Source organism: Lissotriton vulgaris, chromosome 2_1 (assembly GCF_964263255.1).
Source record: "Lissotriton vulgaris chromosome 2_1, aLisVul1.2, whole genome shotgun sequence".
NCBI lineage: Eukaryota > Metazoa > Chordata > Amphibia > Caudata > Salamandridae > Lissotriton > Lissotriton vulgaris.
Genome location: NC_141687.1, coordinates 2,004,005,484 through 2,004,023,084, shown reverse-complemented (window position 1 = coordinate 2,004,023,084; position 17,601 = coordinate 2,004,005,484). Strand labels below are relative to the sequence as shown.

Genomic DNA, 17,601 nt, shown 5'->3' with positions numbered 1-17,601 from the left:
GAACGTGTGGCTAGAGGATCTCTAGTTACATCCCATGGTTGGCACTCATCAATGTTTGTCTTTCCCTATTGAAAGGAAACGACTTCCATACATAGTTATAAAGTTGCTTTCTTTATTTTGTTTCTTGGTTCAGAATTCGAAAATATGGAGATTCAATTTAGTAAAGCATGTTGGATTTCATTTGCAGATCATAGCATTCATTTTTTTCATTTTTAAGTTCAGGCACTGTCATTTTTGTGGGTCCAATGCATTTCGGGCATTTGCTTATATGCCCTTCGTCAGGGAATTGACACTAAAAAAATGATAGTAATAACATAAATTAATCTGGGACCTAAGTGAGAATGCATATATATACAGTACAAAATGCACGACATTTCAACATGGCTAGGTGATTATAAAAGGTGGTTCATGGTGAATAACATGTGTGCGGAAAAATGTGTTCACGTAAATGCAAATCAAAAGTAATGCAGGTATGACAGCACTTAATTAAAGGTGACGGTGCTCGAGTAGTCTCGTTATACTATCAGGTTTTAAGGGTGTGGGTTCTAAAGTAACCCATTGTATAGTTAAATGGGGAGTTTAGGGTCGAGCGTCACTTACATGCCTGTTTGTTCCGATTTTCGCGCAATCTGTGAAAAAAAGATAGACAAAGAACCGTCAGCGCCTCTGGGCGTGCGGTGCTCCGTGATGCTCGCGTCTTAGAAGTGTGGGATTGCAGCCACTAACCTGAAATGAAATTCGGTTGTGGTTTGTTCGGCCGGTCGGTCATCTGCTGCAGAACGCCGGTGGAAGCAAAAGCTTCCCGCGTTGGTTAAGTTCAAAGATCGGCTAACACGTGATTAATCACGTGTGATTAGAAGGGTAGACAGACTGGGGAAGCGCCGTTTCGTGATGAAAGTAAACAAAGAAGGGCCATTCGGTGAAAATGGTTCAGGTCGAAATTAAGAAAAGTTAAATGGTGAAAAATACAATGTGTCAGTGAAAAAAATACATTGTGCCATTAAAAAAGATATATAATCTGCCATTTACGGGGCAAAAGAGGGGGGTGCATGGAAACTGTTGTAGTCTAAAATAAAATTCTAAGTCTAAAATAAAGTTCTAAGTGGTGGGGAGTGTGTTGTGTCAATGATATGTGGGAACATACACAATAACACTCAATACGACATCAAGAGCAAAATACTTTACAAATAGCATGCAAATTCAATTCTTTCATTGATTCCTGTAGGGTTCTGGGTTGATAATTTCTGAATCCAGTAGTTCTCCCTGCGTAATAGGAATTTGTTATTGTCTCTGCCTTCTTGTTTGGTTACAGTCTCGAGAACAATAAACTTTATTTGGGTCACGTTATGGGATTGCTCTACAAAATGAGCTGATAGTGCTGACTTTGAGTTTCTCAGTCGGATGTTAGACTTATGTTCCGTGAGACGGACTTTGATGCGTCGTTCGGTTTTCCCAATGTACATTTTGCCACAAGGGCATTTGATTCCATAGATTAAATTGGAGGTGTCACAGGTTGCGTTCACTTTGAGTTTGATGGCGTGGCCTTGACTAGGATGGTTAATGGTGTTCCCTTTGATTATGTTATTGCAGTTACCGCAATTTAAACAAGGTTTTGTTCCAGTAAAGATGGTGTTTTCTTTGGATTTCCTCTGTAAAATCTCTCCCAAGTTGTTAGCCCTGGTATATGCAAATATGGGTGGTTGGGTAAATGAGTTTCTGAAATCTGGTTCCAGGTTAAGTATGGCCCAATGTCTCATAATGCTCTGTTTGTATTTTCTACTGCTCGTGGAGTATTTTGACACCACTACTGTGCGTGTTTGTTCAGTTTTTGAAGTTGGTGTTAGCAGTTTGGATCGGTCATGTTTATCGATTCTCGATGTGGTTTCTTCGATTAGGGCTTTGGGGTAACCTCTGTTTGAGAATTTTTGTGACATTTCTGTAAGTCTTTGCTTAAGGGTTGTAGTGTCAGAAGTAATTCTTTTAACTCTCGCCATTTGTGAAAATGGTAGGTTGCGTATTAGGTTGGGTTCATGGAAACTGGAATGTAGTAATAGATTGTTTCTGTCGGTGGGTTTTACAAAAAGATCTGTGATAAATCTGTGAGGTGTTACTGCAACCTTCACATCTAAAAAGTTGACCGACGTTTCTGAGATGTCCCAGGTTAGCTGGATCCTCTGGTCCATGGTGTTGAATTTGGTAAGTTACGTTCTCAGTGACTCTTCTGTGTCTGACCATATTATGAAGTAGTCATCGATGTAACGAATTAGCATCTTTAGGTGGTTGGTCCAATTTGTGTTGTTAAGGATGTGTAGTGTTTCATACCAATGCATGAACAAATTCGCATATACGGGTGCGGCCGAATTGCCCATGGCCATCCCGGTGAGTTGTTGGTACCAATGGTCTTGAGTTTTGAAATAGCTGTGGTATAGGGTAAAATGCATAAGTTCCATTAGGAACAGTTGAAAATCCTGATCTAGGTCAGTGTTTAACAGGGCTGATTCCAAGGCTTCTATCCCCATGTTGTGGGGTATGCTGGTGTATAGGCTACACACATCCGCTGTGCATAAGATCACTTTTTCTGTGGGGTTTAGTTTGATTTGTTGCAGTTTGAGCAAGAACTGTGTTGTATCTTTGATATACGTGTCCATAGCTTGGACAGAAGGTTGTAGGTATCTGTCAATTAATTGACCGATCGGTTGATGTAAACTGCCTCGGGTAGAGACTATGGGTCTCATTGGGGGGTTTGTGAGGTTTTTATGGATCTTAGGTACCATCTTAAGTGTTGGACTCCTCGGATTGGTAGTAGTAAGAAAATTCTTTGTCCTATCGGTGATAACCCCTTGTTTATATGCCTGGTCGATGATGTTTTTTAAGGTGTTGGAATATTCTGAGGTGGGGTTGGAGTCCAATTTTTTGTAGGTTGTCATGTCTCTCACATGTTCAGTGATTTTGTTCTCGTACATTGTTGAATTCATGATGACGATTGCTCCCCCTTTGTCGGCTTTGGTGAAGGTGATTCGGTTATTATTAGCCATTCTGTTCAAGGTATCCCAGTCCTTTTGGGTGATGTTTTTAGTCTTAGGTTTGGTGTACTTGATTTTCATGATGTCTTGTTTGACTAGATTTTCGAAGAGATCGAGGGTTTTGTGGCTGGTCGGAGCCTGAAATGAACTCTGTGGACGTAGTCCCAGTAATTGGTCTTTTTCTGATTGTGGACGTTCTGGTACAACATTATCAAAAAAATGTCGAAGTTTAAGTTTTCGCATAAATTTGAAGAAACTCACTTCTAATTCCAATTGATCAGTGGAGGTGGTAGGTACAAATGAAGTTCCTTTCTCTAGTAGCTTCATTTCGTAAGCATTGAATTTCTGGTCGCTGATATTGATTACTAAATGTTCTGAGGTTGGGTTTTCTTCGGTTTCTTCTCCTTCTCTTTGGTTGTTGCTGCCGCACTCCTGGTATTCGGAGGGTCCCTTTCTTTCTCTTTTTCTTTTTCTCTGCCCTCTCCTGGGTCTCCTTTTTGGGCTTGGCCCTGGTCTAAAAAAGGGCTGCTCTCATGTGTTTGACTGGTAGTTGGTTCCACTGTGGGTGTGAGGTCTTGTGGGTTTCAAGTAGTTTGTGGTTTACGTGGTCTTTGGCTTGTTTCACTGTCAGTGGATGACGTATCCGTGTTAGAATTGTAGGGGCGATTTCGTCTTTTTTGGGCGTAAACGTCGGCCCAAGTATAGACCTCTCCCAATCTATAGTCCAAGGTGTCCCGCTTGAATTTTCTAATTTTGCGTTCGTTAATTTCTCTGGAGTGACGATTGATTTGGCTTTTAATGTCTTCTAGGGTGGTTTTGAGTTCTTCTTCCGACATCATTTTGGATAATTCAGTTGATGTTTCCTCTATTTCTTTAGACAGTTCCTCCAAGATAGATGAAAGTTCTTGGATGATTAGAAGGATGAGGTCCAATGAACATTTGTTAAGTATCTCATACCAGCGTTCCTGGAATTTTTTGGAATGTTTGCATAGGGACGGCTTAAGTGCAATTCTTAACCCCCGGGGTATGTGTTGGTTTCTGTGGTATTTTATAAGAGTAGATGCATGTAGTTGTTGGTTTGTTTTTCTTTTTGATATTTAAAGTAATTGTTTTATGTTTTGCTCCTTTGATCGACATGATGTTTCTTGTGTTAGTTCCTCCCTGATGAGAGAGTATATTTGGTCCACATCTTTTGTTTCAAATGCGAAGGTGGAGGCTCTGGCCTCAGTGCTTTTAGAGATGTCCTCGTAATTACTCATATTGTATCTTATTCACAATTGGTTTAAGGGGCCTGCTATCATTCCCGTGGACGCTGTGAGGGTAATTATGTTTAGTTATGGAAGATGCACAGCTTAGTTTAGTAGTAGGATAGTCTTAAGAGTTTCAAAAGTTGATTGTTTTTAGTGGTGCTCAACCTGGAGACGTCGAGGGTCCGACGACGCCGTGTGGCTAGAGGATCTCTAGTTACATCCCATGGTTGGCACTCATCAATGTTTGTCTTTCCCTATTGAAAGGAAACGACTTCCATACATAGTTATAAAGTTGCTTTCTGGATTCAGAAATTATCAACCCAGAACCCTACAGGACTCAATGAAAGAATTGAATTTGCATGCTATTTGTAAAGTATTTTGCTCTTGATGTCGTATTGAGTGTTATTGTGTATGTTCCCACATATCATTGACACAACACACTCCCCACCACTTAGAACTTTATTTTAGACTTAGAATTTTATTTTAGACTACAACAGTTTCCATGCACCCCCCTCTTTTGCCCCGTAAATGGCAGATTATATATCTTTTTTAATGGCACAATGTATTTTTTTCACTGACACATTGTATTTTTCACCATTTAACTTTTCTTAATTTCGACCTGAACCATTTTCACCGAATGGCCCTTCTTTGTTTACTTTCATCACGAAACGGCGCTTCCCCAGTCTGTCTACCCTTCTAATCACACATGATTAATCACGTGTTAGCCGATCTTTGAACTTAACCAACGCGGGAAGCTTTTGCTTCCACCGGCGTTCTGCAGCAGATGACCGACCGGCCGAACAAACCACAACCGAATTTCATTTCAGGTTAGTGGCTGCAATCCCACACTTCTAAGACGCGAGCATCACGGAGCACCGCACGCCCAGAGGCGCTGACGGTTCTTTGTCTATCTTTTTTTCACAGATTGCGCGAAAATCGGAACAAACAGGCATGTAAGTGACGCTCGACCCTAAACTCCCCATTTAACTATACAATGGGTTACTTTAGAACCCACACCCTTAAAACCTGATAGTATAACGAGACTACTCGAGCACCGTCACCTTTAATTAAGTGCTGTCATACCTGCATTACTTTTGATTTGCATTTACGTGAACACATTTTTCCGCACACATGTTATTCACCATGAACCACCTTTTATAATCACCTAGCCATGTTGAAATGTCGTGCATTTTGTACTGTATATATATGCATTCTCACTTAGGTCCCAGATTAATTTATGTTATTACTATCATTTTTTTAGTGTCAATTCCCTGACGAAGGGCATATAAGCAAATGCCCGAAATGCATTGGACCCACAAAAATGACAGTGCCTGAACTTAAAAATGAAAAAAATGAATGCTATGATCTGCAAATGAAATCCAACATGCTTTACTAAATTGAATCTCCATATTTTCGAATTCTGAACCAAGAAACAAAATAAAGAAAGCAACTTTATAACTATGGACTGAAAATGGTAACATTATTCATCGATGCAGATTTCAATCATAATGTATAATGAAGTATGCATACACTCTCGGATAAGCACTTCAGACATACACTATGAATGCCCATTCACATTTTAAGGCCAACACCAGGTCAGCACCAATCCCTGAAGAGTCCATTCTGTGACAGACTATCTGGTGTGAAGATAGCAGGCTGAGCTAGACACTACTTCCACTTGCTCATCCTGCACACGTGTGCACCCACGTATGAGCACCTGTTTACGTGCAGCAAACCCAGAGCCTCCTACCCCAGCCTCGGACCTTGCTAGCCCCCTCAATCATTTTTAACAGAATTTAGAGTAAGTAAGACTTCATTAGTGAGATGCACTCACTGTAAACATCCAATAAACAAGTAGTCCAAAATCAAAACATCTAGAGGGTTGAATGGGTCAGAACGCATTTGCTACAACCACCACTTGTACTTATGTGTAGTACATAGGTGTGGGATCTCACTTAAAGCAAAGAAATGAACAATATAAATACTGAGCTCACTACGCTTAGTAAACAGATAATATAAGTTCCCTAAATATGGAGTTGTTGGAAAATGCTGACAATCTTCTATGTATAGAGACACAATGATTACCTACTCCCGAACGGGGGCAGCCCGGGGTTTGTACCCACGTGAAAGTGACAGCAGATAAAGATAACAGGAAAACTGAACCATCACGTAAAACTCACACACGCCCTCTGTGGTTGTTCATTACTTTTTATGTGGATTTATTTTAACTGGAATATTGTTGATAAGATGTTTTCCAATCCAATCTGCCTTCATGTAGCGATTTACACAAATATATTTTAGCTTTAGTCTTGCTCTTAGGAATTGATGACGCACTGTGTTGATCCAACATCAAAATTTAGAACGAACAAGAAGAGTGCATTACATGCATGCAGAAGAGGCCGACATATAAACCACGATTTGACTAATAGGCCAGTAAAAACATATACCTGGGTTTATAAATGTGGTGGCCTGCAAGTGCAATGGCAAGTGATGGACTCCCAAGGCCATGGGGACTCTTTTAAAGAAGACCCTATAGATTGATCAGATGTCTTGCATAGCAAACAGTAGAGCTGAAGATCTTAATGCCTGTGCAGAGAATATACAACTCTTATTCAGTTACTACAATCCACATGCAATAAAATACTTGTTAGGTCATATTTTAGAAGGAGAATCATTTGGATTGCCCAAGGTTCAGCAACGCCCACATTTCTTTTAATGTTTGTTTCTGTTTGTTTGCCTGTCTTATTCATTCTTTAGAATTTGGTTTTACTGCTATTCAAAAGATATCCAGATCCTTCTATGCTTAGAGAAGAACGCGTTCCTCACTTCAACCTATTTCAGAGATTACTTCAGAGACGTACATAATTGGGTGAAAAGCTTTTATTGGCCCAATGAGTAAACAAGGCGACCAAAGTGGGAAAAATATCTTTCAGGAAACTGGCAAGCTGGGATGATAAATACAAATTTTCTAAACATAGCGAAATAGAATGAATCAATAATTCACCAACATGTAGCGTTTAACACAGCCAACTACTAAAAGGCAGAAAAAGAGCATTTTCTTTGTTGCTAAAAAAGTTCTTGTTTTGCCAACAAAGCCTGTAAGATACTCGGAAAAATATAGTACTTGTTGCCGAGCACTGCTTAGAATCTTTATATGACCTTTATTCGTATGCTTTTTTTTGTACATGGAATAAACAGCTGAGATAGGTGGGGAGGTTTTGCTTTTCTTTGTAGGAAATATGTCTCATTGTAGTCCTAATTTAAGAACTTAACGTTCTGGAGTCTTTCCACGAGACTAGATTAATACACCATTTTTCCATCTCCGAATTCAAAGAGAAGACCTCAGTAGAACATGGCAGCCCAGTTTAGAACAGATGCTGTGGTTCACTTTAATACTTACATGTCCTTTTCTGAAAGACTCCACAATGACTGATGGTATTAATAAGTTTGTTGCTAGTTATACAGTAAAGACAGATCTTCATCAATTTCCGTGGGATCTTTGTTCTTCTCAGGCCTGTTTCCAGAAGAAACTGCTCCTCAGAGATATGTGATGTGTACTGGCGGGCAGGCGCGTGGAGACCGTGCACAGCGGCCTGCGGGAATGGAATCCAGTCTCGAAGAGTAGACTGCGTGCACATGAGGAACAGCAAAGCAGTGGCTGATCAATACTGCAGTTGGAGGAGGCGACCGATGACTTGGCAGCACTGCAGTGCCGCATCCTGTGGAAGTATGTACATGGTGGATATTTGGTATCACTGAGTACAATAGAATGCACGTTTTTAGTAGTCTATACACCACGCTCGAGAGGTATTCAAGGTAGTGGAGGCCTGGTGTCTGCAGTTGTTTTCTTGTCATTCACAGTGACATTATTTTATACATTTTTGACACCCACTAGTTTCAATGAATGATGAGATACTTACTAGTGTACCATGGTAGCTATTTGATATAATTATAGAAGACATTCCCCCAGTCTACCCACTTTTTCCCAACTATCTCTCTCCTTTCTGTAGCCAATCACTGGCTGTTCTCTTTAGGTAAAGCCTCAGTCTGGGAAATATCATTTACCATGCAGTGCCTTTACAACGCGGGCACTATACCACGTGTTCCTTTAGTATGCAAGTTGTTACAACAACTTGCTTTAGGGAAGGTGTTGGACTGGTGTTGTATTTTAAGTCCAACACCTTTCCTACTGATTCTTAGGCTGGATTTGAAATAGTAAATTATACTATTCCCTAAGAGAAGTTGTGGTAGCGACTTGCGTGCTAAAGGAACGCTTGGTAACAACGTTTTTGTTGTACTGCCCATGTTGTTAAGGCATGCGTCGTAAAAGCATGCATGGTTCTATCATACACCCCCTCACCCATATCCCTAAACATGGATTTGTATATTCCCTCATTGGAATAGATTATGTTTGGGTTTTGTAATGTTGTCTAAAAACCTTTTACTGTCTGTGATTGGAAATGACAAAACTGTGGTATACAGTACTATACAAACATAGGTTAAGAATATTACCATTATTATTTATCTTAATTACAACTACAATTATTATAATGCATTCTGATGGCCTTAATAGACAGGATTATGTGACAGAAATCCAGCAAATAAAACATAATAGACACTATCACAACACATTCCATATGACTAGCAAGCTCCCCCTAATGCAGCTGGGATGATATCCCTTTCATTTCCCCATAGGCTGCAGCTCTTTACGGAATTGGCCTTCTAAAACACAACTCGCGATCATTTCACTCAAACCTCCTGTTCCGACCATAGCAGCTTGAGATGTATTGTAGTCTCCATATTCCTTACCTTCTCCTCCCAGAGGCACCATCTTGGGTGTCAGTTCATGTGCATTCACACCATGCCTGTGTGAACTCTAATGAGGGTAAACCTCTTGAAATTTTGAATTTGGGTGACAACAGTTTTCTAAGGCTATTGTTAAGTAGTCAATATTCGGAACACCTCTCTCTGCACATATATTTAGAAGCCCCAAAATGCATATTTATAAATAAATTATGGCCCTTCAGACCTCAAACGGCTTACTTAACATTGTCTCCATCCGCCTGCAGCTCCCACTTATTTGTGTTACCAACCTTCTAGCTTTGACCTATAGTGTGGGTGCTAGACTTGGCCTTTTTTGGTGGGGTCCCCTGTCTTTTAGCTTCTGACCTCCTGTTTTTTTCGGACCTCCTGTTTTTGACCGTGTGCAGAACTTCATTTTTGCTGGCACTTTTTCACTGCAGACCAGCACTAAAGTTCATGAGATCTGTGTATAAAATGCATTTGGTCTCTCCCTGAGTGCAATACATGTGCCCAGGACCTGTAAATCAAATGCTTTTAGTTGACCCGCAGCACTGATTGTGCCACCCACATGAGTAGCCCTTCAGACATGTCTCAGGCCTGCCATTGCTGAGCCTGTGGGTGAAGCTTTATTTGCCCTTTCGACCTGACAAGTTCACCTACTTGTCAGTCACAAACGTCCGTTTTATGACATGTAAGGCACTTCTAAGGTAGGCCTTAGGTAGTCCTAGAGGCAGGGTGCAGTGTGGTTAAAAGGTATGACATGTACTTTAGAGTTTTACATGTCGTGGTAGTGAAAAACTGTTGAACTCGTTTTTCACTACAGTAGGGCCTAGCTCTCCCATAGGTTAGCATTGGAGCTGCCTTGCACTTTACAAATGTAACTTCCAATTGGGACCAGATAGAAGACTGGAGTTTGGTGTAGCTGGACTCACAATTTAAAAACACTTCTTTTAGTGAAGTTGGCTTTAAAATTACAGGTCTGAATATGCCACTTTTAGAAATCTGTAATTTCCTACTTGGAACCATTCTGTGCCTTTGCCTGCCACTAGAATGCACGTCTGGGTCAGGGTGACACCTGGGCTTTGTGCATTCCCTCTATTAGCCAATAGGCCTCGCCTTTTGGACATGCTAAGTGTTTAGCCATGCAGCACATTATCCTGGGTACTGTGCCACCAGGGATTGAAGAGCTATACAGTTAATACACACTGAGTCATGCAATGTGATTCAGGAATACATGCTTGCCACACAAAACATTTATGGACACATTCCAAGGCTTTTTAACGCACAAACAGAAAGTCAAATGTGGCAATACAAGTCAACAGCACTATAACATTCTGTGAGCGACTGCATTACTAGAATATTGAACAGCCAATGAAAAAATCAGGTAAGTACTTTCCAATGGCGAGGACATCACATCCCTCCTCCCCCAGGACTGTATTCACCAGGCACCCTTCTGCAGAGTTTTCCATTCAAAATAATGCTCGCACCATTTATTTACCAGGAAACCCCCAGCTCTGCCCTCTCTCCCAGCCCCCTTCTTTAACAGCACTAAACACAGCAACAACAACAAAATGCTCACATTGTCAGGTAGAGATGAAATAATAAATGAACAGGGATGGCGTCAGCATCACTTACTCTCCAAGCACCTAAAACCAAAAAAGTAACCAGACTGTGTGTAATGTAACTTGTGCTTTCATAAAGCTCTCCAATATCTTCAGGTCCGTCGAGTTTGAGCTCTATAACAATGGCCCCAAAAATGGATCTGACAATGTGTAATGTACTAGTGATCATATAATGTGCTCCAACACCTTCAGGTCACTCGGGTTCACACTATATAATAAAAAATGTCTCACAGTCCCCCGGTAGCTGCCGTGAATGTGCTTTGAAATTAGAGCTCTGAGAGGAGGAGGACGACAGGAAGAGGCAACTGGGAGGGCATGCAGCATCATGAGAGGAGGTGGGGGGGACGAATGCTGCTCTAATTTGTCAGGTAGAGAGAAGATAATGAATAAACAGGGACAGCATCATCATCACTTAAATCTCTGTGCACCGAAAAACAAAAGAATGAACCTGGCCTTGTGTAATATAAACAGGGCTTTTGTAAAGCGATTCAGTATCTTTGGGTCACTTGAGTTTGCTCTCCATAAAAATGCCCCCAAAAAGTAGTCTGACATTGTGTAATGTAATTAGTGCTCATGTAAAGTGCTCCAACATCTTATATACTAAAAAATGCCTCACAGTCCCTGGGGAGCAACCATGAATGTTCTTTCAAATTAGAGCTCTGAGAGGAGGAGCATGGCAGGGAGAGGCATCAGGGTGGGCATGCAGCAACATGGGAGAAGGTGAGAGGGTAAAATGCTGCTCCTATGTCAAGTAGAGGGGAAATAATTAATAAACAGGGGCTGCGTTAGCATCACTTAATCTCCGCGCACCTAAAATAAAAAACTGTGACCTGATTTTGTGAAATATAACTGGCGCTTTTGTAAAGCGCTTCAATACCTTTGGGTCAGCCATGTTGGTACTCTATAAAAATGCCCCCAAATATTATTCTAACATTGTGTAATGTACCTTGCGCTCATGTGAAGCACTCTAACACCTTCGGGTAACTCGAGTTCACATTATATAAACAAGCGTCAGAGAAAATGCGACAGGAGTAGCCCAAGCATTGCCCTTAACTGTGCTGCATGGATGAGCTGCTGAAGGTCCTGTGACCGAGGCTCTCTAAAGCAACAAACAGCAAAGCGGGAGGAGCTTGGGGGAAATCCTCACACTGTAAAGTGGGAGAAAAGTAAAGAGATGATTTTGAAAAGATTATCTGAAGTGTCTGACTTTTTATCGTGGTATTTGAACGGGAAAGGGATATTAATTGACGGGAGCCAAAGCTGAACCAATAAAGATGGGCAAACAGTGACACGAACAGGAAAACAAAAATATTCACCCAAATGAACACATAAATACAAAAGCGTAATGTTAACAGTAATTGGGGTATGCTCTGTGGGTGGAAACCAAGCACAAATAGGAGGGACAAAGAGGAAGGATTAACTACTAGCAAGTAAGTATTTAAAAAACAATGTATGATAATTTTTTTATTGAGATACAAAATTGCAATAAAAACATCAATTCGTGATATTCATACACCAGCAGTAAATCTATATACAAATCATGTTTTATCACAGCAATAAATCCAAAAACAATGGTGCAGTAAAACTCCTAATTTCATTAAACAGATTAGGAATCTAAAAAGCTCCCTTACCTAGCTAAATATTTTGCCTCTTCAGGGGCCCCCGAGGTTTCTTCCATGAACGCCCCCCACAATTTAGCAAATTCCCTCCCCCCCTCCCCACAATTGCAGTGCACACAGCCATTCATTATTTCTGACTTGCTTCATTTTAACCACCATTCCATAATATAGGAATCAACTGTGTCCGCCATTTTGAAGTAATAAGGATCTAGCCACTGCCATTGCAGCATATAGTAATTTTACCAATTTGGGAGGTAATTGAGTAGCAGGATCATATCCCAAAAGAATCCATCAAATACTGGGAGCTAATTTTGTATGCCAGGCCCTCTACAAATACTGAAATATTTATTTCCAAAATTCTTGAATAGGAGAATCCAGACCAATTATGTGTGACCAAATTGCAGCAGCCCCCGAATTGCATCAAAAGCAGTAACCAGACCACCTGGGATTAACTTGTGTAAGAAATTCTGAAGTTCCCTAGAGAAGCGACTTACTAAAGAATAGCATTCTGCACCAATTGGCTCCTCTCAGAACCATAAAGTTTACTGTATTAATTTATTTCCACATTATTTTTCATTTATTCCAACCCTTCATACTTTTCCCATTTTATAATTGCTTTTTGGCAAAGATCAGGGCACTTCATGGAGGCAAGCAAAATTTTCCATTCACCTGGTTGCTTATAATCAGAAGCTCCTACTAATGCTGTTACCACCTATTGGCTGCCTCAAATCAGCCCAGACTCTAAATTGTTGAATATGCTAACTAATATTCTAAAAGAGCCAAGGAGCAGGAAATCACCTTGAACAAGTCCACTGACTTCCGGCGATTCATCCACCTCTCTCAACTCAAAAGGTCTGCTATCTTCTTAAACACAGCTCTCTCCCATTTTTTTTCACTATATCGGGGGCTATTTTAACTAATTATGACAAAGTTGTAATGGCATTAATGTGCGGAAGTGCATTTCTCCTAAAGATATCTGCGGTCTTCCTAAAAACCACCTCAGGCATTTGTAGCTGACATTTTTAGGTGACTTAGTTACTTTTAACAGGCAACTTATATTGTACTCCTTAAGTATCTGCTGCAAAAAATTGTTCTTAAAAATATTGCCTTTTCTGAGTTTTGCATTGAATCTGGACACATACCGTGCAAAATAAGCAAAATAATAACCCTTTGAATAGGGAAGCGCCAAACCACCCTTTTCCAATTCTTTATATAAAGTGCTTAATGTTGCTCTGGCAGTTTTTTGTCAAATAAATTATGTAAACGGAGACTCCACTTTCTTAAAAAAAAGATGCTGTTAAAACACATGGGAGGGCAGAACAAAGAAAGCAAGCATTTTTGAACTACACTCGAAGGAACAAATAAAATGGCAATAAGCAGGCTCTAAGCCCACAGAGTGAATACAACATGCCTCGAAGAGACAGCGCATGCACGGCCTAGGCTGAACCCTAACTTGTTTCTATTTCCGATTTGAGCAGGACACCTCCTCTCTCACACCCCTGCCTCCTGTTTGCATTGTGAAAAAAGAAGGCCTCATAGTCACATCCTGGGCTGCTCATGGGACATTCAGGGAGGGCCACTTGAGGCTTCTCAGCCCGCCTGCCTTCTTCCTGCTACTTGGAACTTTTGTGATTATGAACTTCTACTGGTTCCTTGGTCATAAGTGACTTGTCCACTGCTTTCTATCTGTCATTGGATACCCTTCCATTAAAGTCACTCATGGCATAGCTTGCCATCCATATTACCTGACGCACATCCGGTATTGCTTTAAAGATGTAGAATGACATTCCTATAAATATCAGACAGATCACTTCCTTTGCCTCTTTCAGAAACTGACTGAAAAACCCATATTGCTCAAACTATTAATCACCTAATGAATTCCTGCCCTCTCTCTTAAACTGAAGCATGCTACTCTTTATGATTTCATTCTATGTGGAACATTGGGAATTTCGTTAATTTGGCTCGCTACCTCAAGGCCTGAAAGCTTCATTACACCTGTCTGTCTGCCAGTATCTGCCAATCCCAACGTGCGCTTATCTTCTATTTTTTTTCTGATTTATATTTATGTTCTAACATTTGTTTATCTTGTACCTTGATTGTATTTTCTTAATATAGTTCTTCGTAAAGCATTCTAATATCCTTTTTTGTAATATCTTGGCTAAAAGGGAATATTGAAATGATTACATCTTTGTGTATCGCTTCAGTCAGGGCACACTAAGAAGCCACTTGGATTATGGGACTTGCACCTCAATTGAGTATTGGCCGTGTAGTGGCTTCCATGACATGGATACATCTTGATACACCTTTGCACCTGATACAATACCTTTAAGGTTCCAAAACGACCAGACAGGCACTACATTTGAAATAGACAACAATGCCCTCCTTCATTTATTACATGTGTTCCGGTTATCTATGTATTACCTTGGTTATGTGTGATATCTGTGAAATGTTCAACAATTATCTAATTGAATTGCTTGGTTTTGTTTCTACTATTGGGTTTAATTTTTCCATAATCTCTTGGCAAATATTTTCAACCATATATTTAAATGCCATTGTATTTTTTTGCAGCGGGAGAATGCAAGGACACCACCCACTACTGTACATTTGTCAAACACCTGAAGCTCTGCTTGCTAGACATCTACAAACAAAGGTGCTGCGAGTCATGCAGGGAAGCCTAACTCTCCAGTGAAGAGGACAGCGCATTCTCCATGGTGAAAATATGTAAATAGGGAACAAGACCGGTCAAAATAAGCTGATTCGGTTTGGCTTACAGTGTTCCCACAGGCCTGCGCTGGGCTGTGCTGTGCAGGTGTGATGGGCCAGTGCTGGTGCACTGAGACAGAAACCGCTTTGTAGAATTTGACCTCTGGTGTCAACCTGCAACAGGTGAACACAACATTACCCATTGATATGGACAGATTTTGTTCCTGGAACCATTTGTTGTGTATATTATCTGAGAGATTTTTAAAGGATTTAGGCATTATGCAATGCCCTTGTAGAAAATTATTTCATAGCATTTCATCTCCAGGATGTCATAGATTACAAAGTGTGGGGCATATTATCAAGGGGGTTTATCTCCGCTTTTTTGGCTTTAAAAGCTAGGAAAGCGGAGATAAAATTATCTCCCTATTACCTAGCTGTCGCTAACACCAGTTAGCGACAGCTAGTAGGAGATAGCGACCATCTTGGGCCCCGCTTTGCATGTCAGTGATATTTATCACTAATGACATGCAAAGTGGGCGTGCCAAGATGTTAGCGACTGGAAACAGTCTCTAACATCGCTATCTCCTTATACCAACTTTTGGAGATATTTGTGCTAAGCGCGAATATCTCAAAAAGCTAACACCTGCCCTTGAGCAGTTCTTAGCCATGTTATCCAATGGTAGGTGGATAACAGGGCTAAGAGCATTAGCTCGATAATGCATGAATATCGCTGACTTTTCAGCGATATTCATGCATTTCGGCCGATTTTTATCGCTTAGGATATAAACCTTGATAATAGCAAGGTTCCTAAGCGATAAAAATCGCCTCAGCTGGGCGATAAAAAAATCACCGCTAGACCAACATAGCGATAATTATCGCTAGTTGTTGGTAATATGCCCCTGTATTTTGTGAATGTAGGGCGCCATGCAGTGCCTTAATGACATCTTTTAAAGTTAGCAGCATGCACTGCTGCCATCGGTTGAAATTGTGTTTGACTCTTATATACTGTGTCTCATGGAATTTACCGCTTTCCTTTTCTTTTATTGACGAAGTGCCTCACACGACAAATGTGATAAAGATTTGCGGTCAGTGAGATACAGATATATATATAAAACAACATTTTAGGGTTCTGTGGTATACAGATTACATGTTTCAGCCCTGCAGGTAATTGTATTTTTTAAATATTCTATGTACCAATCATTTCACCTGTGTGACATAATTACAGCTCCTTTAGTATTAACACAAGACGCAAAGCTTGCTTTTCTAGCTGGAATCATTTTTTTTCCTTTGTTGAAATGAAAACAGTTGTATGCACTTCCCCACCTAGTAACCCTGTTACTTTGATTGGTGCAGGCACTAGACTGCAAGTGTTTTTATAAATTAACAAAATAAAAGAATAATACTGGGTTAATATGTAAGTCAAATGCAACACCTGGAACATCCAAGTTGTAAAATTCAGTACTTCAACCAAAGAATTTAACAAAGTGCCTCTAACACAAGTTTTAAAAGCAGATAGCCCCAGCTTTATACAGGGAGGTTTTACCCAGAAGTTAGTCTAGATTACTACTAGAAAATGTTTACCTTACTTCTGCGCAAATAACACCCTGTCAAATATTTTTTAATGTAGTTGCAGTTTGAAATTTACATTACACCAGTGGGTGTTCCTAGGAATGGAATAGGAGCAATCGGGGAAACCACATTGAAAAGCACAGTCGGTCTATAGTTATAAACAAGTCTCTCAATTTACTTTTTTATACATAAGGTCTGCTATAAGTGTGGAAAAGGACACCAATTACCTTACTTCATACAAGTGGCAATAAGATTAGGGAACATGTCAGGAGAAATAACCTAGGGCATGATTTAGGTCTCGGCAATGGCTTACTCGTCACAACAGTGACGGGTATCCTGTTCGCCGAACCTACTGCCTTCCGGTGCGGACCCTAAGTTTGCCGCCTGGGGCAGGTAAGAGCGAGGGTGGCTGCCGACGGACAAATTGTTCCAGGGTGGTCTGGCGGCCAACAGATGACTTGTTCTCAGGGGGCTGGGGGATGGTGGTAGTCGACAGACATGACTTGCTTACCTCCGCCATCCCAAAAACAGTGCTGCCCCGGGGCGGACAATCCCTCTGTAGCCACGCCACTGCTGCCGAAATATAAATCCCATTATATCCTAGGGGATTTATATGTCGGCACACAGGATATCCGTTACTGATGTGGTGGAGTAACCCGTCTGCCGAGATCTAAATCAGGCCCTTAAAATGAGATGACAAAGTGGTTTGATTAAAAGGTCACAATTTCTAAACCACATAACCCCTACTTTGTAGAAAGTATAGACAACTCACATTGAGGGTGAGTTGTGTAAATTATGAATGTGTAAAATGGAATGCTTTGTGGATTAATAAAGATGTGAAAATTGTAAAGATGGATAGGAATACCATAGACAGGCTGTACTTGATCCTTGTGTTTTGAGTCAGGGCCTGAGTGCCTTGCTAATTTCTTTAGTGTTCACAAACAAGCACACACTTTTGAGCAGTGCATAATATGGCATCGTAAAAGGAGTTATTTTTTCACTTTCAATCGGA

At 40.6% G+C, this 17,601-nt stretch overlaps 1 protein-coding gene across 1 annotated transcript in view; it reads left to right on the top strand.

Moving 5' to 3' along the window:
* Positions 1–16,342, top strand: part of ADAMTSL3 (ADAMTS like 3) — a 2,358,716-nt gene extending 2,342,374 nt beyond the window's left edge. The window contains exons 30-31 of the mRNA XM_086958228.1: positions 7,786–8,000; positions 14,886–16,342. Coding sequence (XP_086814354.1) covers positions 7,786–8,000; positions 14,886–14,995 — 325 coding nt within the window. The 3' untranslated portion in view covers positions 14,996–16,342. The remainder of the gene's footprint in view (positions 1–7,785; positions 8,001–14,885) is intronic.
* Positions 16,343–17,601: the final 1,259 nt, after the last annotated feature.